General features: G+C 40.8%; 1 protein-coding gene across 5 annotated transcripts in view; it reads left to right on the top strand.

Annotated features, from left to right (window-relative positions):
• The first annotated feature begins 7,487 nt into the window (after nucleotides 1-7,487).
• Nucleotides 7,488-23,626, top strand: part of ARHGAP20 (Rho GTPase activating protein 20) — a 138,144-nt gene continuing 122,005 nt past the window's right edge. For 2 of the 5 annotated variants that reach the window (XM_068556243.1, XM_068556242.1), the window contains exon 1: nucleotides 7,776-8,051. In XM_068556243.1, coding sequence (XP_068412344.1) covers nucleotides 7,947-8,051 — 105 coding nt within the window. In that variant the 5' untranslated portion in view covers nucleotides 7,776-7,946. Of the gene's footprint in view, nucleotides 7,566-7,775; nucleotides 8,052-8,109; nucleotides 8,460-17,509; nucleotides 17,532-23,626 lie in introns of those variants that run through there. The other 3 variants (XM_068556246.1, XM_068556244.1, XM_068556247.1) reach the window with 3 other exon arrangements.

Raw genomic sequence — 23,626 nt, 5'->3', positions numbered from 1 at the left:
TGAATAAGTGAAGAAATTTTTCTTCATCCTTTCGTTCATTCAACAAATATTTACTGGGCACCTACAACTTCCCAGACTGGGTTCCAAGCACTGGTATCATAACAGTGAACAAAACATCATGCCTTCATGGAACTTGCATGATAGTGGAAACTTGAAGTTGAATACTTTAATAAGAATATATCTTTGTGTTAAGCATTTTATTTTAAATTTACCAAGAACAGAGTGTGCTCTTTTGATCTTAAAATTAAATTTTTGTGTCAAATTTATTTAATTTTTCTGTAATGACATTGGTTCCAGTCATTTTATTTTCTTAAGCACGCAACCTCTCTTTTCATCTTTGAGCTCTTCTTCATTGAATACTGGTTCATATTAAGTTGTTCTATAGAATGCAGCATTTATGAATTTTCTGTTCCTTTATTTTATATTTTCATTTAGGTTGGACTCTATCTTTTGCATCTAATTCATGATTTCATGTTGTGCTGTAGTATTTTTGCATTGTTGACAAGTCATTTGTTTCATCTTGTTCATTCTCTTATCTCTTTTGAGATTTTGTTATATATTCTGTATTAGGATTCTCTGCTTCTAGTTGGGGTGGAGGCCATTCCAGTGAGGGAAGACCCTTAAGCTTTAGATCATTTCTTGAACTGTAGTTATGGAGCCTCTCTGGCCATAAGGAAGAGGCATTATCACCTATTTCTCTCCAGCAATAGTTCCTGCTAATCAACGATCAGAAAGAAGGGAGAAAAAATAAGGATACTTACCCATTTTGCTTCTTTCTAGCTTTAGTGATACTAGGGAGAGTTCTATTTGGCCAGTTCAGAAGTTCAGCCTCTAGGATTTGTAGTGAGGTAAGAAATACAGCCCTACTCTTTTTTACTACTCTCCAGAATCTTTTTCACCCCCTCAATAACCAGGTTTTGAAATGTTTTACTTAGGTCAATGTTTCCTAACCTTGGATGCAGCTATGGAGCTTTAAAAAATTCTGACATTCAGGCTGCACCCCAGACCAGTTAAATTAGACTCTTTGGAGACGAAATCCAAATACAAGTATAAAAAGCTCCCAAGGTGGTTTCAATGCTTGAGACCCAAGCTTAAGAACCACAGGCTTAGGTTATGCTCCTTTCCTTCTTTGGTGACAGTTGATAATTTTTTTAAAAACCCTTTTTGCTCATTCTGTGATATGCTTTGGGAGAGAAGTTCTATGGTAAACTTTTAACCTGCCATCTTCCTAATAACTTCTTAACAGGAAATTGAATAGTTCTCAATAACTATTTGCTAATTGCTTACATTGTCTTTTTCCTATGTATGATACAGTCCTCTGAAATCCACTTCTGCCTTTCCCTCACTCAACACAGAACTATTTATCATGGGGGAAAAAGCCTCCTCCTCATTCCACTTGTGGGTCATATAACAATCTACATTTTGAATAAAAATAACAGTATAAGTGCTATAATTATATCCAGTATTAGGAAAATCATAAATTCACTTATTTGACAAACATTTGTGGGATCAAAAGTCATTTGTGGGATCAAAAGTCATGACACTTCAACGGGGGGGCAGGGAGAGAAAGAGAAAGAGAGACTGCATGTACAAGTGTATGTTGGAAAAAGAGAAATGATAGGGGCTTGGGAGGTGCATATATTAAACATATGAGTAGGAAAAGAGGATCCAGTGAAGGTAACTTAGAGAATTCAGAGAAATAGGAGAGCAACTGGAATGTAAGCTTCGGGAGAGTAGAAAGCATGTCTAAATTGTTCATTTTGTACCGTCAGTGCTTAAGATGGTAGCAAGCACAACTGGGTAATTGATATAGATTTGTGAAATGAATGAATGAATGAATGAGAAGTACAGCGTCATAGCTGCCAAGAGAAGAGTGGCCGGTCATATGCTACAAAGAGTTATCCTTGAATTGATTATAGAAGCTATTTGCATTTGATCATTGGGAAATCATGGAAGGTATCTCATATTTACAAGGAAGGCAATGAAAAAGTGGAGGCAGTTCATACGGATTCCCTTCTCCAAAAGTTGGCAGTGAAGAAAAAAGAAAGTTGGGGGGAAGGGACCGTAGTAAGTGCTAATACACATTAGCAGTATTTCCAATGAAACCGTTCACTATGGAACCCTTTTTTCCCTAAAAGCATCTTAAGGGACTAGTAGTGTTGCATAAACGATGCTTTGAAAAATATGCTTTAGAGCAAAAATTCTTTCAGAATGTTCACCTCTAAGTTCTTTTTATTTGACATAAGCACTATTAAAAAATAAGCCATATGTTTGTTTAATTACCAGTACCATTTTCTGTTATTTTATATTGCAAGTATGCAACAGGTGATTTTCATTTATAATTTAAATAGGATTTAAGGTTAAGAATTTAAGTCTCATAGTTTTGAGAGTAACAACTGGACTAGAATGCTGTTCCACCACTTATTAGTCAAGCAATCTTGCACAGTTTCCTGAATCTACTGAGCTCCCTAACTCTACCATATCAGCAAGACAATAATCAACTGCGCAGCAGATCTAGCAGAGAAACAGGAGTATAATTAAAAGAGCTAGTTTCCACAAATCTCTGGAGAGGATTATAACATAAACATGTAGACAGAGCTAAAAAACATTTAGTCAATTGAAATGCCTAGGAAAAACAAAGAGAAAAAAAATTTTTAAACCCAAAGTGATTTGTGGGGGAGAGAAGTGTCACAGATTGTGCTTACCTTTGAAGGACGGGCAGGAGAACGAGGCATGTGGTAGACAATAAATGATCATTAGTTAATTAACTTAGTCTGGCTTACAGAGCAACCTAAACTTCGATGGAAAACACATTTTTCTTTTTTTTGTTATTTATTAAAATATCAAGTTGCTCTGTAAAATACATTTTTTAAAATGATTAAGTTAAGCCTCTGACCAGCAAGCAAGCTTACCATGGACTAAGCAGAAGGGTTTAGGGTCATATCTAGTTTCATCTCACATGAAATGGATGCAACACAATGTATGATGCTCTTCATTCATAAGGAACAAAACTAAGACAATACCATTAAGTGTAGCAGTTAAGAACATAGGTTTGGGGGTCCTGGGTTTGATTCTGGCTCTTGGACTAAATATATAATCTTTGACAAGTAGCTTGATATCTCTGAGTATCAGGCTCTTCATTGTATGGTGGGCATAAAGCCCTTAGTTTTGTTTCGAATATTTTGATAGTGCATAAAACGCTTAGCATAGTGGTTGACTACCTAATCCATCTTTCTACAAAGCTAACTCTCAATGAATGGTATTTATTGTTAATAATATTATAATACTGTTCACATCATAAGCATATGGCCTTTGGATTCAATCAGATCTGGCTTCAAATCCTGACTCCATCACTTTTTGGTTGTGTGACTTCAGAAAATTGCTTAACAATTCTCTGAGCCTCATCTTCATATTTAAAGTGAGTATAATAATACCCACATCTTTGGTGATGGTCAAGGTTGAATGAGATAATGTATTAAGGTATACCTAACACATGGTAGGCATTCAACAGATGCCAGTTCCCTTTCTACCACTTTCCCTAGGAAATAACCAAATTTTTACCATAGAATCTAAGGTCCTTCACGGTCTGGTCCCTAGCTCTTTTTCTAGCCTGAACTCCTAATATCCTCTATCTCTTCCTTCCTCCCTTCCCTAACTCCCATGTCTTCCACTTCATAAGCTTCCACTCTTAGAACTGGGATTATGTTCTGTAAGGAAACAGCCCCTTTTGAGATTCTAAACAAGGATGATAAAGAAAGCCCCACATCTGATCTTGATAATTAAGTAAAGTCAAAAGCTCTCTTCTATCAAGGCTTCTAGTCACCTCAGAGAGGGCTTGATCTCTTACAACATTAGACACTGTCAATCTTTTCTCTTGTTGAAAACCTCTTATTACTTTGGCTTTAAACACACACACACACACACACAGTGTTTCTCATTTTTCTCTGCCCTGTTCTCTCCCTCTCTTGCCAGTTTTTCATTTACCATTGCCTTACCTGTTAGTGGTTCCCCAGCATTAGGGACAGGGTGACAGGACAATCATAGGGTTGTTGTGAGCATGAAATGTAATAACAGCTACAACTCAGTTTTAGCTGATTGTTGCCTTGCAGAAATTGAGCTGAGTGCTGCTAATATTTTCTGATTTTTTTCAAGAGGACAGAGATTTTTATGTAAACTATCTTGATCTTTAAGGTTGGCAACAAGTTTGAAAAAAAGAGTGTATACGTTGAAAAACATGCCTGAATTCACTCTGTGGGCCATCTGTTTGCAGCTCGGCTCTAGGATATTTGGATAGCACTGCCAATGATTCTTGTGTGCATTTTGGGGCTTGCAAGGACTATACCTGTGGACTCGACCGTATTCCAAGCGCCTGGCACGTTGTCTGGCACATAGCAGGCGCACAATAAATATACATTGAACGAACACCTTGCACAGACATCTCCCTTTACAGCTAACCTTATTCACTGTTATTCAATCTAATGGTTGGCAAAACATTTTGGTTTCATTCTTAGATTGGTTCCTGTTAAAGGTCTGCTATTGGTATTTCCCAGCTGTTAAATGTTGCTATTCTTAGTACTTTGCTTTATGGTTTGTTTCAAACTCTTCTGGATACATCCTGCTTGTGTCAGACATGGCCATCACACTCCTTCAACTGCCTTGTCATCACTTTTGTTTTTTGGCATCACCCTTTTCTACAACATAACATTCCCAGTGCAGGGAAAATGGTTTTTACTATCTAAGGGATGATAGGACTAGCCTAGGACTGTTTCTTCCCCATCAGAGCATCTTCCTTATTACTGTACAGCATAATGAAGATGGTTGTTTCTAATACTTCATTCATTCATTCCTTCAAAGGTAAGTCATTGAAAAAAAAAATCATTGAAAGCATACTTCTGTGCCTGGCATAAAGAAGACAAATAAATATAACCTTCAATTTCAAGGAGCTTACAGGCAAGTAAAACAGATAATAATAGTATAGTGTAATACATGCTATAAGGAGAAGAAACCACACACAGGAGAAATAGTACAGCCAAGTGGTTAAGAGCACTGGTTCTGGAGCAGACTCCCCAGGTTCCAAGCTTGGCTTCACTACTTACCAGCTGTTTTAACAAGTTATTTAACATCTCTGTGGCTTGGTTTTCCAATTTGGAAAGTAAGGTGTGAGGAAATCTACCCTGTAGGATTATTATGAAGATTTAAGTCAATTAGTATGTGTAAAATGCTCAGAATAGTGTCTGATATGAAGTAAGCACTCAATAAACAAGTAAGCACTCAATAAATGTTATCTGTTACTACTACAGAAGGTGCACTTAACCCTGTGTGTGTGATTGGTGTGTGGAGGTAGCTAGGTAAAGAGTAATAAAGTCAGGAAGATTTCCCTGATTTAATTATTAACATAAGTGTTGAAGATTTATTTCCTCAACAAATATTTATTGGATATTTCCTATGCACCCTGCACTAGATAGTAAGTATAAAGCAGTAGGTTGGAAAATATAGAAGGAAAATTTCCCAGGCAATGGAAACAGCAGGTTCAAAGCCACGAAGATGTGAGAGGTCAAGACAAGTTCTTGAAGTGCAAATAGTTCAATGAGAGGGAGAAAAGGGTGAGAGGTGAAAAGGGGTAAGACATGAGAAAAGAAAGAAGTGAGGGCAAGGGTGTCAGATTGTACTGACATTTGTACTATAGCATTTGAAATTTATTCCATAGACACAAGGAGCCAAAGAAGGTTTTAAGCAGAGGAGTGATGTGATCTGTGTTCTTAAATCATTACACTGGTAATCATATTAATCTGAGCAAACTCAGTTTTATTTAGGAAGTGAGACCTCCCTCAAAACTCCTTACAGAAGAGGGGTAGGACGGTTGTCTATGCAAATCAGAACTAATGGATTTTGAAATAAAAGCACTTAGAAATTAAGAAGTGAAAGTGGGTTTTCCATGTATGCAGTATAAATAATACTTTGATTTGGAGCATGAGGTGTTTATCTCAAAAAGAAACAGCTGTTAATACACGAGGCTCTGAAATAACCAACTCTAGCCTGGCCCTTCTGGATCTATCTCATATCCTTTTTGCGTGTCATTCATTCATTGAGTCAACAAATATTTATTGTGCCAGACACTGGTCTAGGCACTTGGGATGAACAACAATAAGGAGTCTTGCTCTCTGGAAGACGAAGATAATAAACCTTAAACATAATAAGTAAATTACATGAAATATTCTTTAAAAATTATTGAAATTAAAAAATGAAGCAGAGCAAGAAAACTGAAATCATCCATTCATGATAGGAATCACAATAGCATGATTTCAACAAGGAATGAAAAGAGCTGTAAAGCCCTCTGCAGTGTAAAATTCATGAAAAACTCTAGGGTGAGTGCAAAGTCCTGTCTCTGGACATGGATCTAAGCAGCAGAGAGTCACCCTGAAAACGTGTGTGTGTGTGTGTGTGTATATGATTTATAAAATTTTATATATATATATATGCATGCATGATTTACAAAGCCTGCGTAAGCCTACTTTAAACAATGTGATATGGACGAGGCTTAAATTGGGCTGGAATATTTTCTCCCCACTACTTCCACAATAAACAATTCCGGGGTTTGGTGGTGGTGGTAGTGTGTGGGTGTGTTTTGGACAGCAACTTCTGCTTGGAACAGAGCTGGCCAGAGCCCTATTCTTCTACAACCTGACCTGATAACAGCGCAACCCAGCAGGAGCCTCAATCTGTTATTTCTTACCAGAAAAACAAACAAACCTCTTCCACAAGCTAGTATCATAGAGCGGTGTCCTTCATCACTACTCCGCCCTATGGAGTCCTGACTCCAAGGGAAGAATGCCACCTACCGAATCATCCGCCCCAGTCAGCCAGTCCTGCAAAGTGAGGCAACACTCAACTCAGCCCAGGTCGGCTGCAAATCCCCTCCCTCTGATTATTCTTTAGCCTTTAAAAAATTTGCCACTATTTGGGCTGACAGGAAGTTATGCTCTCGGAGCAGATATCTGATAAACACTTCCACATATTGTAGCCTTCTCAATAGCTAAGCCAAATTTCAGAGTCCTCTCTCTGCCGCATTTTCCTTAATTGCGCTTGCACGTCTGCAATGCCCGGGTCTCTGCAGCTCGCAGAGAAACCGCCGGTGCAAATTGCGCGGGGGCTGCTGCCGGGCGGCTGCAGAGCCACCGCGGGCAGGCTAACGTGCGGGACCGCACGACAGGTCAGGCGGCGCCGCGGGCTTCGCATGTGCGCGGCCGCGGCCCTCTGCAACGTGCGACTCCGTCCCCGGCCTCCCGGGCAGGGAAGAGGCGGGGGCGGGGGACCCCTCGGCGGTCGGCCGAGAGCTAGGCAGGAATCGCTGCCACTCTTCTGTTCAGGCTGAGGTCGCCACAGCTGCGCCGCTCCACGCGCTAACGCGGCGCCTTCCCCACGGGCGCGGCGCGGGAAAGGATGGGGTCGGGTGCGAGTGGGCTGGGCAGCGGGAGATGCGCGCGTCCACGCTAGAGGCCTGCGTTCGTGACACCGGCCGGTGAGCTCCTTCGGGCTGGCCCCACTCGGAGGCGCAGACCGAGAAGGTGGGTCGGGCACCCGTGCCCTAATATATATCTAGAAGGGCGCGCCTCAGGCCGGACCGGCGCGGGGAGGGCCGCGGCCGGAGGAGGGCGGCCGGGGGAGGGCCCAGCGCGGGGCGCCTGGCGCCGAGGGGCGGGCCCGAGGCGGGGCGGCCGCGGCGCTGTCGGGCGGTCGCCGCCGCAATCGCCTGCAGCTGCGGTGCCGAGCGGGGGCGGCGGTACATGGCCCCGACGGGAGGCGCGCGGCTCGCACCCGGAGCCCGGCTCGCCGCCTGAGCTCGGCGCTCGCGTTGGCGCCGCGCGTCCTCGCCCGTCCGGCCGCCGTCCCACGGACATGCCTGCGTAGCCTCCTCCTGGGCTGGGATTTGCTTGAAAGTCCTCTTCATGGAAGCGATGTCCCCCCAGCAGGAGACTCTAGGGGGGCAGCCGGGGCGCTCCTCTTCCCTGACAGGAGTGTCTCGGATCGCGGGCGCCCCCGGAACCAAGAAGGTGAGGACGCCGAGCGGGGCCCGGCGCCCGCCGCCGCCGCGCGGGCCGGACGCCGCAGGGATTTAACACTCGAGGCCCGCGTCATTCGTCCGAGGCCATTCCCGCCTTCCCGTCTCCCAAGTCACCCCGTCACCCCCGGGTTTTTCGCGTCTGGAGTCTCAGTCGCTCTCGGAGCGGACCCGGCAGCCTCCCTCCCCGTCTCCATCCGCCGCGGGACCCGCGCCCCCCTCCTCCCTCAGGCGGGGCGCGCGGCCCGGGTTTGGGGCATCGCCCTTCCCGGCCCCTCCGGGTGCCCGGCCCCGGGGTTCCCTGAGGTCCCCCGGGAGCTCACCGTCCCTTGACGGGGTCAGCTCCGAGGTCGTCAGGGCAGCTGCGTCCGCCCGGGTGCGGGCTACCGCGCTGAGGAAGGTAGGCGGCCGGGCTGCGGCGCCTGCGGGGCTCAGCCCCTCACCTGCACGCGGTCTCTCCGCGATATTTTGCTGGGGGTGGCCGGGAAGAGGTGCTTGCGCCCCACAGAACGACTCCCGGTCGACGCCCGGGGACGCGGAGGGCCGGTTCGGCTTGGAATTGGGCTGGGTGGGGCGGGTGGGCTGCGGCGGAGGGGCCTTCGCCCTACGCTTGTCCCCTGGCCCTCGGGGCTCGGCGGGGCTGGAGAGGGGTCGGGTGTCGGTGTGGGCGTGCGGACGGCGCGCGTGGCCCCTCACAAAACTGGGAGGAGGGATGCATGCGGGCAACAACTTGTAGCGTTCCTTTCGGATAAACACGGCCGCCGAGCGGCGTGCCGATTCCGATGGGGTCAGGTTTCTTTGGAACGGTTCCCTCAGCAAGTGCACGTGGCCGCGAGCTGCCGGCCTCTGCTGCTCGGCTCTCGGAGGAGTTGATTTGGGTGTTTCTAGCCATGTCTCCTCTCGCTCCTCCCCTCCCCCAAAACCTGATATTTGGCTGTTTTTTCTCTGTGCCCTGGTGGTGCCCTTCCAGCTTCTGTGGAGAAAAATTGGGATTAGAGGGATAACCTAACTCATCCTTAAGAAATGTCTTGAGGCACTGCATTTGTATCATTGGAACCTTAAGGGGCTACGCAGGCTCCCCTGATTGTCCGGATCTTACTGCCTTTCATGACTCTTCCCAACAGGATCCTGGGTTGGCTAGAGGTCAGTGGAAGAGTGGTGAGATCGGTGCAGAGTACAGAAGTGTGTGTGAGCTCCCAGGGACCTTGACCGTGTCGCGGAGCCATCTGGGAGTGTCAGTGAACTTGATGTTGTATCAGCTGTAGTGCTGGCTCAGCCTTTGATGTATGGAGGCTGCGGTTTGTCCTTGTCGCTTTTCCCCTTCAGAGATGCAGGGAGAGAGAGAGAGAGAGAGAGGGAGAGAATTTACTAGGTTAGTGCTATATGAATGTTCAGTAATTAACATAGGTTTTAAAGCAGTTTTTATTCCTGTAAACTTAAGGAATTGGGGGAAATAAAGTATTTGTATTCCGGAACAGATCTCATCCTTTTTTACTAACGGTAATTAAGCGAGAAAGCATGAGAGTAGCTTGCTCAATCAAGAAGTACTTGTCCAATAAATGAAGGGTTGCTGTGCATCTTAAGCCATTGTCCTTAAGATGCTGTCCTTCGTTATAAAATGTAATGATTTGTCGCATTACCAATCTAGTCTTTTCCTTTTAAAATTTTGCCAGTCTGGTCTTTCTACAGCTTTTTACTGCTTTTAGAGCAAGAGTGAGGTTGAAGAACTCTTGTATTTTGCTTTTAATATTTTTTTCCAGAAAAGTGCATCTCTGCCTGTTTTAAATGTTAGTAGGCATATCTGTTTGGTTTCAGACCTCCATAGCAATAGAAAATAATAATAATAAAAGAATATTTCCAAATTGTAGCTCACAGAATCATTGCCATTGCACTCTCATGGACCACAATCTTTTTGTATCCCCAGTACTCAACAGATTGATCTTTTATGTTTCCATCTTGCCTTTTTAGTGCTTGGTAGTCCTAGTGAGTCATGAGACTTATTTCTTAAAAAGTCCACTATATAGTTGTACTGTTAATTACTAAGACTTGGATCAGTGTTGTTTAAACTGCCAGTTACAATCAACATTTTAAAAAATGAAATAGAACAGAAAATATTGGCACAGTGGTAAGGGTAAAGACTGCTTTGTGTAACTTTTTTCTCTGTTTCATTTATATATATGTGCATTTTGGGTAGCGATGTAAAATGTGTTTCTTACTGAACGGTCAGAATTTTTTTTTTTAACATCTTTATTGGGTATAATTGCTTTACAATGGTGTGTTAGTTTCTGCTTTATAACAAAGTGAATCAGCTATACATATACATATATCCCCATATCTCCTCCCTCTTGCGTCTCCCTCCCACCCTCCCTATCCCGCCCCAGAATTTTTACAGTTTCCTATTTGTGAAATGAAAAATAAAATAGTACCTAAGTCCTCAAGATAGTTAGGAAAATTAAATGTGAAATTGAGTGAATATTAATATATAATAGCACTCAATAAAGTGATGGCTCTTATTGTTTGTACTTCCCCACCGTGTCTGTAATGCACACTACTATGTCCCAATTGTTCAAGCTAAAAATCTAGAATTTGTTTTCAACTACTGTCATTTATTTCCTCAGTCTACAACAACCATCAGAAAGGCCAGTCGACTATCACTTCAAAAGATATCTTGAATTTCTCCACTTTCATCTCCACTGCTGCCATTGTAGTCGAAACCAAACCACCACCATCTCTCACTTGAACGTTTGCAGAAATTCCCTAACTTGTCTAACACCTTTTTTGCTTTTCCCTGACCCAGTCTCCATTTAGAAGCACCAGAATGATCTTTAAAAATTTAAATTGATCATGTTCCTCACTGCTTAAAATCTTGTGGTGGCTTTCCATCATATTTAGAATAAAATTCAGATTCCTGTCCTTAGCCCTCCCTACTTCATTCCCCTCATCTGCCTTTTCTGCTTTGTTTGTGTATTCTCCAGCCACATGGGCCTTCCTTTTCACACACTGAGTCATCACATTCATTCTGTTCTGAGGCTTTGGTGTTGCTATTCCCTTTTTGTCTTTTTTTTTTTTTTTTGCCACACATCTTTGCAGTGTTGATTCTTTCTAATTGTTCTGATCTTAGGTTCTCCCAGAGGCCTGTCCTGACTACCTAAGTGGAAGTTGCCTCTCAGTCATGTTCTGTACCTTCTGTTTTATTCTCATTTTAGCATTCAGCCTTGCCTTATATATTATTATTTACTTCCTTGTTATGTTACCTGAACTTCTCACCAGATTGTGAAAACCATGAGAATAGGGACATTATCTGTACTGTTCAAGGCAGCTGCCTCAGTGCTACATATTAGGTACTCATTAAATATAAGCTGGGTTACATACAGCAGTGAACAGGGACAGATATGGCCCCTGTGTTCAGAGTTTATGATTTAGAGCAAGATCAGCAAACCTTTTCTTAGAGAGCCAGCTAGTGAATAATTTAAGTTTGTAGACCGTGAGGTGTGTCTGTTGCAGCTACCCACTATACAGTTGTAGTACTAAAGCAACCATAGACAATATGTAAATGAATGGGCACAGCTATGTTCCAATAAAACTTTATTTAGAAAAACAGGAGGTGAATCCCTGGTGTTGTTTGCTGACCTCTAGAGCATGGCTGTTGACTAGAACTTTCTGCAGTGAGAGAACTGCTCTTTATTTACAGTGTCCAATTTGTTGCTTTGGATAATGCATTATGGGTAGAATTCTGGATAATTCTTCTGGATAACATATCCTTGAGTGTACCCACGTTTGGGCAGAACAGTTTTTGTGAAATGAAATGGCAGCACATATTAGAATAATTTCAGTTAGGGATGATTTGTGTCATTTTCAAGCCCCTGACCCTTTGGTTTCACATACTAATTGAAAAGTCTTTAAATAAGATAGGTGTTGGGGAGGGAAGAGAGACTTACAGGCACAGAAAATCAGTCAAAGCAAAAGGATTTTAAAATAGCTCCAACATTTAAAAATGTAACAGCTACTATTATACACTTCATTCTGGCTTTTCTTTCTACATTCTCTGGGTCCAAATCTGTTTATAGCAGTTTACGGTACAACACCCCTGAGAGCCAACTTTAAGCCATGTGTGTGTCTTGCAACTAGGGTTTGAATGAAGCATCTTTGTGTGTAAGACTTGGTTTTATTCTTCAATACTGAGAAAAATATTATGCTCATGGTTAAGCCAGTATCCTACTGAATACTTTTCTGATGTTATTCACAAGGTGAGTGGCATAAAATCAGGTACATGAGATTGTTTTGGCTGAGAGCAGTCTGGAATTATCAAAAACTGAATTAGATCAGAAAGAGCCTGTTATCACCGGTGTGACCTCTGAACTTCTGGCTGTACTTTGTTTCTTTGTTTGTAAAATGGGGGTAATAATCCATATCCTGTATATCTCACAAGGTTGTTTTTTATGGGTCAAAAGAAGAAAGAATATAAAAACACTTTCGAAAAAAGTGCAGACGCCATTAGTAATTTTTACCAGGTGATACCTGTAAAGCAATAAAAAAAGTTTTATTTCATTGGATTTAATACAAGAACATTTACATGCAAATGAGTGAATGCTATTTGTCTTATTCAGCTCGGGTTGCCGTAACAAAATACCATAAACTGGTGGCTTAAACAAAGGACATTTATTTCCTGCAGTTGTAGAGGCTATGAATTCCCATGATCCGGGCGCCAGCCAATTCAGTTCCTGGTGAGAGCCCTCTTCTTGGCTTCCAGTTCTTGCTGTGTCCTCACATGGGAGACAGAGTGAGAAGAAAGAGTGAGGGAGGTGAGGGGGAAGAAAGGGAGGGAGAAGTAGTGAGAGAGATGGAGGTGGAGTTAGATATCTTTGGTTTCTTCTCATAAAGGCACTAACCTTGTCATAGAGGCCCCATTCTCATGACCTCATCTAAGCCTAATCACCTCCCATAGACCCACCTCTTAATACCATTACATTGGGGGTTAGGGCTTCAACATATGAATTTGGAGGGGGGCACAAGTATTTGTCTCATAACACTAACCATCAAAGCAGTCACCCTTGAATGTCGTAAATATCAAATATTGTAAGGTAGAAACTTGAGGAAAAAGATAAGAGTTTACTGTTTATAATATACAGAAAAGTAAAGGAAATTTTTCAAAAACTTCTTTAAGTAAATGCCTAACTATACATAATACACATTGATTATAATATATGGGGTAGGCATTATTAATGCACTCTCAGAGAGGAAGGAACTGAGCCCTGCCAAGGCTGCATGTAGTAATCAGCAGAGCTGGAATTTGAACCCAGATCTTCCAACTCTATTTCTCTTTCCAACTAGATTATAGATGCATTTTTTATTGTTTATAACATAAGACGTAGGGGAGAGTATATTTGAATTTTATATAAGCAGTTGAACAAGGCATATTTGAGAAGTTTTTCTCCTGAGAGATAATTTCTTTCTTCAGGGAGCAGAGTCTCTACCTTCTCCGTGTACCACAGAATATTATGTTCACTGCTGCCATTAGGTAAATGTACTAGTCAGGGTTCTCCAGAAAAACAGACCAATAGGAGTCCCATGATTGCCATCTGCAGAAAAGTCGGTGATGTAATTCACCACCATCTTTTCCTGAGGACAGGAAGAAATGAGATGTTCCAGCTGGACAGCGAGGGAGGAAAAAGGGGAAAATTCCTCCTTCCTCCACTTTTTGTTCTGTAAAGGTCCTCAAGGGATTGAATGGTGCCCACCCGCATGGGGGAGGACAAGTCCACCAATTCAATTACTGAGTAGTCCACCAATTCAAATGCTGATTTCATCTGGAAATGCCCTCACAGACACACCCAGAAATAATGTGTAATCTGAGCATGCCATGGACAGTCAAGTTGACACATAAAATTAACCATCATAGTAAATATTGACTAATAGTGACAATCAGTGACACAATCATTGCTGTAATTTCTTTGGAAATTTGTGATCTTTATGCCTTGGTATCTGTCCTCTGTCATTTTCAGATGTTTTATATAAGGCACTCATATTTCAGGAGCTCTTTAGCCAGGCCTGCTTTCTACGTTGATGTCTCAGTCCTGCTTGCTGTTGGAAAACTTGGCATATCCTCCAAACTCATAGAACTATATTTCAAAGTTATGTGTGGGTGCACAGAATCCTATGCCTCAGTTGTTTCCACCGTGGAAAATTGTGTGTGGGAAACCCAGCTGAAACTCTCGATTCAGTAAACATTTTAATATCATGAATCTTGAGTGTAGGAAAAAACTTGCTTCCATAGTTATCTTCACTTAAAATGTGAACGCAGCAGTGCATTTTAACGTAGCAAAAGAAAAATTAATTTTTGTGACTCTGACATTCACATATTAGAACAGAATATGTTGTTTTTTATAAAATGAAAGTTAAAGATGTTTTATTTTTACACATTTTTTATACATTTGTGTAAAAAGTAATTATTAATTTTGAATATTGAGTCCTCCAAGTTAAATAGAGAGTTGTAACTTATAGACTGAAAATTCACAAGTCACAGATACCTAGATGGTGCAGTTGCTTTTTGGTTCTGAAATGAAATTTGTTGTGAAGCAATTTATAACTCTTTCCCTTCACCATTCTTCTGATTTAGGGTTTGGTGAAAGGTCTGCGGGATAAGAGGTGGAACGTATTCAGTAGACTGGGAGAAGTGAGACAGCTGATAGCATCTTCAGAAAGTGAAAACTTGAACTTCAATAATTTGGGTGTCTGAATTCTTTCACTGTTCTTATCCTGCCATCCAGGACTTGGTGGTTCTTCTTTTCAAAGTAAAGATGTCTTGTGCCTTATAGGACCACATACAACTTAACAAACATCTGTGATTATAAAACTTGCCTTCTTAGAAGATATTAGTAGCTGAAAATACACTGGACTTCAATTTAAATTGCTGCTAAAACATGTTATAAACTATAGTGTCACAAAAATAAATAGGTATATAATATCAAGGTTAGATATATGTGTGTTTACAAACATATGTACATACACTCATATACACAGTGCTTTGAGGACATATATGTACATTTTATTATTGTGATTTGATGGAGTTTCATGACTCATACCCCTCAGTCTCCAGAGTATTTGGCAAAAACCTCTGTTACAGGCTGAATGTTTGTGTCCTCCCGAAACTCAGATTTTGAGGCTGTAACCCCCAGTATGATAATACAGTTGACCCTTGAACAATGTGGGGGTTAGGGGTGCTGACCCTTCACGCAGTCAAAAATCCACTTAGAACTTTACAGTGGGCACTCTCTATCCACGGTTCTGCATCCACATGTTCGACCAACCTCATATGGTTTAGTACTATAGTAAGTATTTATTGAAAAAAAATTCATATGTAAGTGGACCTGCACAGTTCAGATCTGTGTCCTTCAAGGGTCAACTGTATTTGGAGATAGGGGAAATAATTAGCTTAGAAGAGGTCATGAAGGCAGAATCCCCATGATGGGATTACTGCCCTTATAAGAGACCAGAAAGCTTGATCTCTGTGTACTGCATGTGAGGGTACAACAAAAAGGCAGCTGTCTGCAAAGCAGGAAGAGGGCTGTCACCAAGAACTAAATCTGCTGACACCTTGACCTTGGACTTCCTAGCCTCCAGAACCATGAGAAATAAGTTTGTGTCATTTAAATCATCCAATCTGTGTTATTTTGGTATAGTAAGTAGCCTGAGCTTGCTGACTACCTTTATTATTATTTTTTAAGATTTATTTATTATTTATTTATTTATTTAATTTACTTTTGGCTGCATCGGGTCTTAGTTGCGGCACACGGGATCTTCGTTGAGACGTGCGGGATCTTTTGTTGCAGGGTGCGGTCTTCTCTCTAGTTGTGGCATGCGGACTCCAGAGCACGTGGGCTCTGTAGTTTGCAGCATGCGGGCTCTAGTTGAGGCCTATGGGCTTAGTTGCCCCATGGCATGTGGGATCTTTGTTCCCTGACCAGGGATGGCCCCTGCACTGTAAGGTGGATTCTTTACCACTGGCCACCAGGGAAGTCCCCAGACTACCTTTAAAATAAACTTTCATTGAGGTGAAAGTTTGCTTTCCTGTTCTATTGGTATAGCAAGTGTTCTAGATCACAGGGACTCTAAGGTCCTAATGTGTGCAGAAAGCCTTCAAGGTGAATGCTCAATTCGATAGTGGCCACAGCAGCAGTTTTTTGAAGCAGCCTAGGATGGGGTGATGCTTAGCTTTTGTTTACTTATGGAAGACTTAGCCACAATGTGGGAGGCTGGAAAGGGATCAGAGGAAACTGCCTTTTGTCAGCCACCAATAATGGGGCTTGTAGGCAACATAGCCAGTTTATTTTATAATTTTGTTTCAGTCTGATTTTCTTTATGCAGGACAAGTTTAGATTAGAAACATCCAACCGACAGCAGAAATAGCTCTATCAGTATGTCACTGCTGTGCTGAACAGCCTTGACCTAATTTTGACAGATAGCTGTCACATGGCACAACTGAAAGGTAAGGCCTGTTTCTGGATGTCTGGTCACTTGTGTGTGGACTCTGAAAATGGAATGTATGTGTGCCCACATCAGCTCATATTTCAAAGATCTGGAAAACCCAACTGCTCTGTGGCCTTTTGCTTTCCCTGTTTACCTTCGTCCTAATTTATACCTAGGAGAGTGTCTTTATTTTCTCTTCTACCCCTACATTCACCGTCTGGAACCTCAGCTTCCACAGTAGGCATTATGAGGTTACAGTATATCTGAATCTGGTCAGATCTTGGCCTGTTTTTTATTCTTATTTGATACACTCTGGTTTTTACTATTATGGTTTTTGGATTTGATCACTGTACTCTTCCCCTCTGCAGGAGGAAAGTGAGAGGTTGCAGAGTTTTCCAACAATGTCTGATACATTCAAGCCTCTTAGCCTTCATGCAGGTGGATGGGCACTGGGGAACCAGAGAACCCCTTTGTCACAGTGTGCCATGGATGTAGAAATAATAGCACTTCGTATGGACTGTGGAGTGAAAAATTTAGTGAAGCCCTGCCCTGTAAGGGAATATTAGGGAGAGACCATTGGTGATCAACCTTGCCTACTCCAGGGTGCTACTAAAGGGAATCATGACAGGAAGTTGAAACTGGTAGCTTTGCCAAAGAAGAAAGTCCAGCCAACTTGAAGGCCCATAGTGGTACTCCAGAAGTCTGCATGGGTAGGGTAGAGACAGAGGAACAAATAATAATGTAGAAGGGGAGTTCTACTATCCTCATATTTATTACGTACAGTACTTATGCACTCTAAAGCATTACTCTGTATGTTATACTATCATGGTGCTTTCCCTGTCAAAGGACTTTCACATGTATAATCTTATTTGATTCTTTGTGGTAGGTCAAACAGTCATGTCATTTTACAGAGAAGACTCTGAGAAGTGATAGAACCAAGATCCAGAATTTAGGTCCAATGTCTCCTAGCCCAGTGCTGATTCTTCTACATTACATAGATTCTCAGGTTTGTTATTTTATTTCAAAGTTCTTGTCTCACAGAAAGAGGAAAGATAGCCCAAAGTAGAAACATTTCTTTCTTAAATTCAGAAAGAAATTATATCCCTTTATAATAGTCTGTGCTGTGATGACATTTGTTTTAATTAAATGCTCAAACATTCTGGCTGGGATGATTATGAGTAAATAGAAGATCAGACTCATCACAGACAAAAGTGACAATAGTGGGAAGCTTCAGCTCATCCAGTGGTCAAAACCTTGTGATAATAGGACATAGAAGCAAGGGGCAGGGGTAAAAATAATTTCCTTGTTCCCTTGCAGGGCCAATGTCTTTGAGATATGTCTCTGCAAATAAATGCTGCAGACATGTAGGGAAGACAAGAAAGAAATAGTTCATTGCTCACTAAATTGTACAGATTAGCCACAAAGGATTAAGAGTCAAATTTGAGTAAGGTAATTTGTAAATGTGATTAAACATTTTTTTCTATCTTTGAAAGTTTAGAGTTCTTAAAAGCTTTCCTCAAAGTCCTTATTTTAACGTTATGCTAATTTTAAATGTTTGAAAGTGACTTTAGTACATTTGACTTAAATTCAATTGAAATGCTTGAATTTTTTTCTTCATAAAGTGACTGGAACAAAGCAAAGTATGAAAAATTGTAGTTCATCTGACTTAACTCTTTCATCCTGGTCCTTTCTTTTGATAGGCTTTTTTTCCTTTAAATCTCTATGAGAACTGAGAATGACCAGATTCAGAGTGATTTAGAGGTTCCAAAAATAGTTCTGTATCTCCTGGTTGACATGAAGTTAAAATTCCAGTGAGAGACTACATATAGGTTTTTTTTTTTTTAATTTTTTAAAATTTATTTATTTTTGGCTGCATTGGGTCTTCATTGCTGCATGCAGGCTTTCTCTAGTCGTGGCGAGCGGGGGCTACTCTTTGTTGTGGTGCGTGGGCTTCTCATTGCGGTGGCTTCTCTTGTTGCAGAGCACGGGCTCTAGGCGCATGGGCTTCAGTAGTTGTGGCATGCGTGCTCTAGAGCACAGGCTCAGTAGTTGTAGCGCACGGGCTTAGTTGCTCCACGGCATGTGGGATCTTCCCGGACCAGGGCTGGAACCTGTGTCCCCTGCATTGGCAGGTGGATTCTTTTTTTTTTTTTTTTTTTTTTTATTTTTTTTTTTATTTTTGGCTGTGTTGGGTCTTCATTTCTGTGCGAGGGCTTTCTCTAGTTGGGGCAAGTGGGGGCCACTCTTCATTGCGGTGTGCGGGCCTCTCACTATCGCGGCCTCTCTTGTTGCGGAGCACAGGCTCCAGACGCGCAGGCTCAGTAGTTGTGGCTCACGGGCCTAATTGCTCCGCGGCATGTGGGATCTTCCCAGACCAGGGCTCGAACCCGTGTCCCCTGCATTGGCAGGCAGATTCTCAACCACTGCACCACCAGGGAAGCCCTGGAAGGTGGATTCTTAACCACTGCACCACCAGAGAAGCCCTACATATAGGTTTTTAATATAAAGTGTTTTATGCATTGTTGAAAATAAAAGAACAAAACTTTTTTTTCGATAACCTGCTTAAAATTTTATTTTCCTACATAGGCACACTTGCATTACCACCTTAAACTCTCAGGTATTGTTAGCGTTAATTCATTGGTTTAATTCACAGCTATTGAGAATTTACTATGTGGAAATACTGAGTAGGGCACTGGAGGAATAGGGAAGGAATAGTGGCAAACCACAATAGGCAGGTGGGCATATTCCTCAGATCTCTGAGGAATTCAAATGGAGAGCCACTCAGATATTTTGTACAAAAACATGTTGGACAAAAAACAAATAAGTAATTTCCATTTTAATGTAAATATACTTCAGGTGATTGTTATATGAGTAAGGAAAATTATAGCTTCTGGCTATGAACCAGTTTGCTGGGCTGGAACCCAGTGGTTTAGTCATTTGGTAGTTAGTTTTTGTTGCTGTTGTTTTTGTTTTTTTCATTTTAACAGCTTTGTTGAGATATAATTTATATACCATTTACCCACTTAAAAGTGGATTCAGTGGTTTTTAGTATATTCCTAGAATTGTGCATTCATTTCCACAATTTTAGAACATTTTCATTACCACAAAAAGAAACACTGCACCCCTTAGCCATTACATCCCAATTCCCTCATCCCCCAAACCGCAGGCAAGCACTAATCTATTTTAAGTTCCTATAGATTTGTTTATTCTGGATATTTCATTTAAATGGAGTCATATAGTATGTGGTCCTTTGGGACTGACTTCTTTTAATTAGCATGATGTTTTCAAGATTCATCCATGTTGTTGCACATTTCATTGCTTCTTTTCTTTTATTGGCAAGTAATATTCTATTTTATGGATGTACCACATTTTGTTTATGCATTCATCAGTTGATGGACATTAGGGTTGTTTCCACTTTTTGACTATTATGAATAATGTTGCTGTGAACATTCACGTACATGTTTTTGTGTGGACATATATTTTCCTTTCTCTTGGTTATATACCCGAGAGGAATTGCAGGATCATATGGTAACTCTATGTTTAGCCATTTGCAGAACTTACAAACTGTTTTGCAAAGTGACAGCGCCATTTTACATTCCCACTAGCAGTGAATAACAGTTCAATTTATCCACATCCTCACACTTGTTATTTATTTGTCTTTTTTATTGTACCCATCCTGATGAGTATAAAGTGGTATTTCAGAGTTTTGATTTGCATTTCCCTGATGGCTAATGATGTTGAGCACCTTTTCATGTGCTTATTGGCCATTTATATATCTCCTTAGGAGAACTGTCTATTCAGATCCTTTGCCCATTTTTAAATTAGCTTACTTGTCTTTATTGAATTGTAACAGTTCCTTAAATTTAAATATTCTGGATACAAATCCCTTATCAGATATATGATTTGCAAAAATGTTCTCCCATTCTGTGGGTTTTCTTTTCACTTCCTTAATAGTGTCCATTGAAGCACAGAATTTTTAACCTTGATGATGTCCAATTTATCTGTGTTTTTTTTGTTGTTGTTTGTGCTTTGGTCATATCTAAGAAACCATTGCCTAATCCACGGTCACAGATATTTATGCCTATGTTTTCTTCTAAAATTTTTATAGTTTCAGCTCTTTTAGATCGTTGATCCATTTTGAGTTAATTTTTGTATATGGTGTGAGATAGGAGTCCACCTTCATTCTTCTGCATGTGGATATCCACTTGTTCCAGCACCATTTGTTGGCAAGAAATTAACTTGCCAACAAGTTAAAAGAATCATCAGACAGATGTTTACCATGAAACTCAATGGTAATGTAAATGTCAACACTATGTCAAAAGATGTAGTTTGCAATGTACAAGGATGATTCTACCATCCAGTTCCATAGCAAATGCTTATATTTCCTTAGTGATAGCATTCCAGTAGAACCCCTTTAAGTAAGTTTGTTTATGTTTCTGTGTGTGGGTTTGGGCGCAGTAGTGTAGATGTGGACAATGAGTGGATTTCTAAATTCACTTAAAACCTTCATCTATTGAGTATATAGTTTGTACCAGGTATTGTATCAGGCTCTAGGAATGCAAAGATAGGTCTGCTACAGAGTAGAATTTCAGTAGTTGTTGAAGGACGGGAGAAAGTTTGGAAATAAGATGTAGTCCTTGCTCTCTAGAAAGGGGCAGAAAGATAATTATAATATAATCTGAAATGCTATAACTGAGGCATAGCTGTGAAGCAAGTTAGGAACACAGAGAATTCAACATTTAGTTCATCCAACTGATTAAAAAAAAGAATTGAAGTGGAAAGCACCTGCAGGTTGGCTGGTAAAGTTGCTACAGTTTTGTGTTATTATTGAAACATGAAAGAAAAATGAAGTATAGGCATTTGGGTCTCATCTTCACTTATGATCTCCATTCATTTACTCTTTGGCAGAATAGTTTTTTTTGTCTCTGATACTGAATATAGCTGCAGAGAAGACAGCTTAGAAAACGAAAGATCTAATTTCTCTCTAGTGCTTAAACCTTGGCAAATGGTACAAAATCAAGAAAATCATTTCTAAAAGATTAATGTAGTTGATTTTTTCCCTAATGTTTAGTTTGTCAATTTAGAAGATTACCTTTTAAAAATTACTCAGTTTCAGAATGGCATCCATTGTTTATGAGGTAATCTCAATATAGACATCAAGGACTTGGGCATTCTGAAAAACCACACTGTGGATTACGATTTTTAAGCTAACAAAGAAACCTACACTGTTTTAAACCTATCTTCTGTTTCCTGTGAGGCAAACGATCATAGTTTTCACTGTCACTGAACAACTGGGAAATTTGTTGGTGCTGGTACAATATAAGTATAGCCTCAGTCTGTCCTGACAAGTTTGTAGTATTGTACATTTAGAAAGGAATCGATAGTCTCCTTCTATTTCCATGTATTGTATTTCACACAGTTGTTATAAACAAAAAGGAAATCCAAGTCTTTATTGCCTGAGAACAGATTCTTTGATAGATATGTGAATTTTTTTGAAGTCACCATTGGTTCTTTGTTTTGCTATACTTTTGAGCAAAAGAAAGGGATATGTATTTTGAATGAATTAATACCTAGGCTCCCATTATATTGACAACTCTTAAGACTTTTTATTACTTACAAGAGAAATGAATCCTATGAATTCTAAATTGATTTTGTATATAATGTTTATTTTCTAGCATGTCCAGGGTGAATCTTTGGTAGACACTTAACAAGAGAATATCAGAAGTAGAAGGAACCTAAGAGACTATGTAGTCCAAATTTTCTCATTTTCTAGATACAGAAATGGAGGCCCAGAAGGGTGTCTGAATTACCTTAGGCTGCATGTCTCATTAGTAGTGGAGTTAGTCTCAGTACAAACAATAGGACCTCAAATAAAAATAATATTTTGCCTGTAGTTTGATTGCATTCTCTGAATATGAGTCTACTAGATGATGTAGATACACTCAGCATTTGACTTCTCCACACATCTGCCAATTTTATAACTAAGAAAACACAATCTAATTACTATATACAGATATATACAAATGGTACTCTACATTAGGTCTCCATGAAAAACTCCTATTTTAAAAGAACGTTTACAGAAGAAAATTTGTCACTCTTCTTTGATTATCCATTCTCATGTTTAACAGCCGTCACTCTCAGAAAGATTTCCTTGTATGGGAAGGTTTCAAATTTGGAGTCCATGGATCCCTCAAGAATCCATGTTGGGGGTTTCTGAACCCCTTGAAGTTATGTTCATAATTTCATTCACAGCTTTTATAAATATCTTGAGGGATTAACCTGGATTCTCAGTCTATAGTATAGCTGCATTTCTTTTCGCCTTATCTTCTTTGGAAGACCCTTGCTATCCTCTGTATTATAACTGCATTACTTTGGAGATTTACTGTTTCCAAATGAAGAATTTAAGATCATTTTAACTTGTCTTAGGGCTCTTTCTTTTTTTCACATTTTTAAATCATTTTTATGGCTGTCTTTTGAACCCCTTCCAAATTCTTTGTAAACCTGAAAGCCAAGGAGCTCAGAATTAGAAATCATATGTTAATGAAGATCTTGTTTAGGCACTTGGATCTGCTGAGAGTAGTGTCAGAGGATTAGGAGGAGCAGAAGTAAGACTGCTGAGATAGGTCCAGGAATGTGGCCCCTGCTCAGGTAGACTAGGCAGACCCTCAAGGTCAAAACGGATCGAGGGTAAGGGGCCCAGGTCAAACTTAAAGGATTGGGCGCATTTCAAAGTTCAAAGCATAGTAAATAGATCCTGAGTAAAGGGATTCAGGATAAGGAGTAGGAATCAAACCTAGACCTGAAGGTGAAACAGAATCCTGCAGAAAATTTGCATAGGAACAAACTGCCACCTTTCTAAGTAAAATCAACCTAATCTTCCAGAATTGAGACTCTTCATATGGGAACAGGCCGCTGGACTTTGCAATACAAATACTTGTCTCCTAGATTTCCCTTCACCCTGCAACCTCTACATTCACACTGGCCTAAGGATGTTAGATTCCTGAGAGTTGGGTTCCCAGGAGATGTGACTAATGGAAAACAGTAGGATAGGGCTTACGAGCTATAATATATAAAGTAGTTTATCAAAATCACTGGGGTTTG

The sequence above is a fragment of the Eschrichtius robustus genome, chromosome 11, assembly GCF_028021215.1.
Source record: "Eschrichtius robustus isolate mEscRob2 chromosome 11, mEscRob2.pri, whole genome shotgun sequence".
In the NCBI taxonomy this organism is placed as follows: Eukaryota; Metazoa; Chordata; class Mammalia; order Artiodactyla; family Eschrichtiidae; genus Eschrichtius; species Eschrichtius robustus.
Note: the sequence above shows the minus strand (reverse complement) of the source record. Positions and strands in the feature narration are given on the sequence as shown.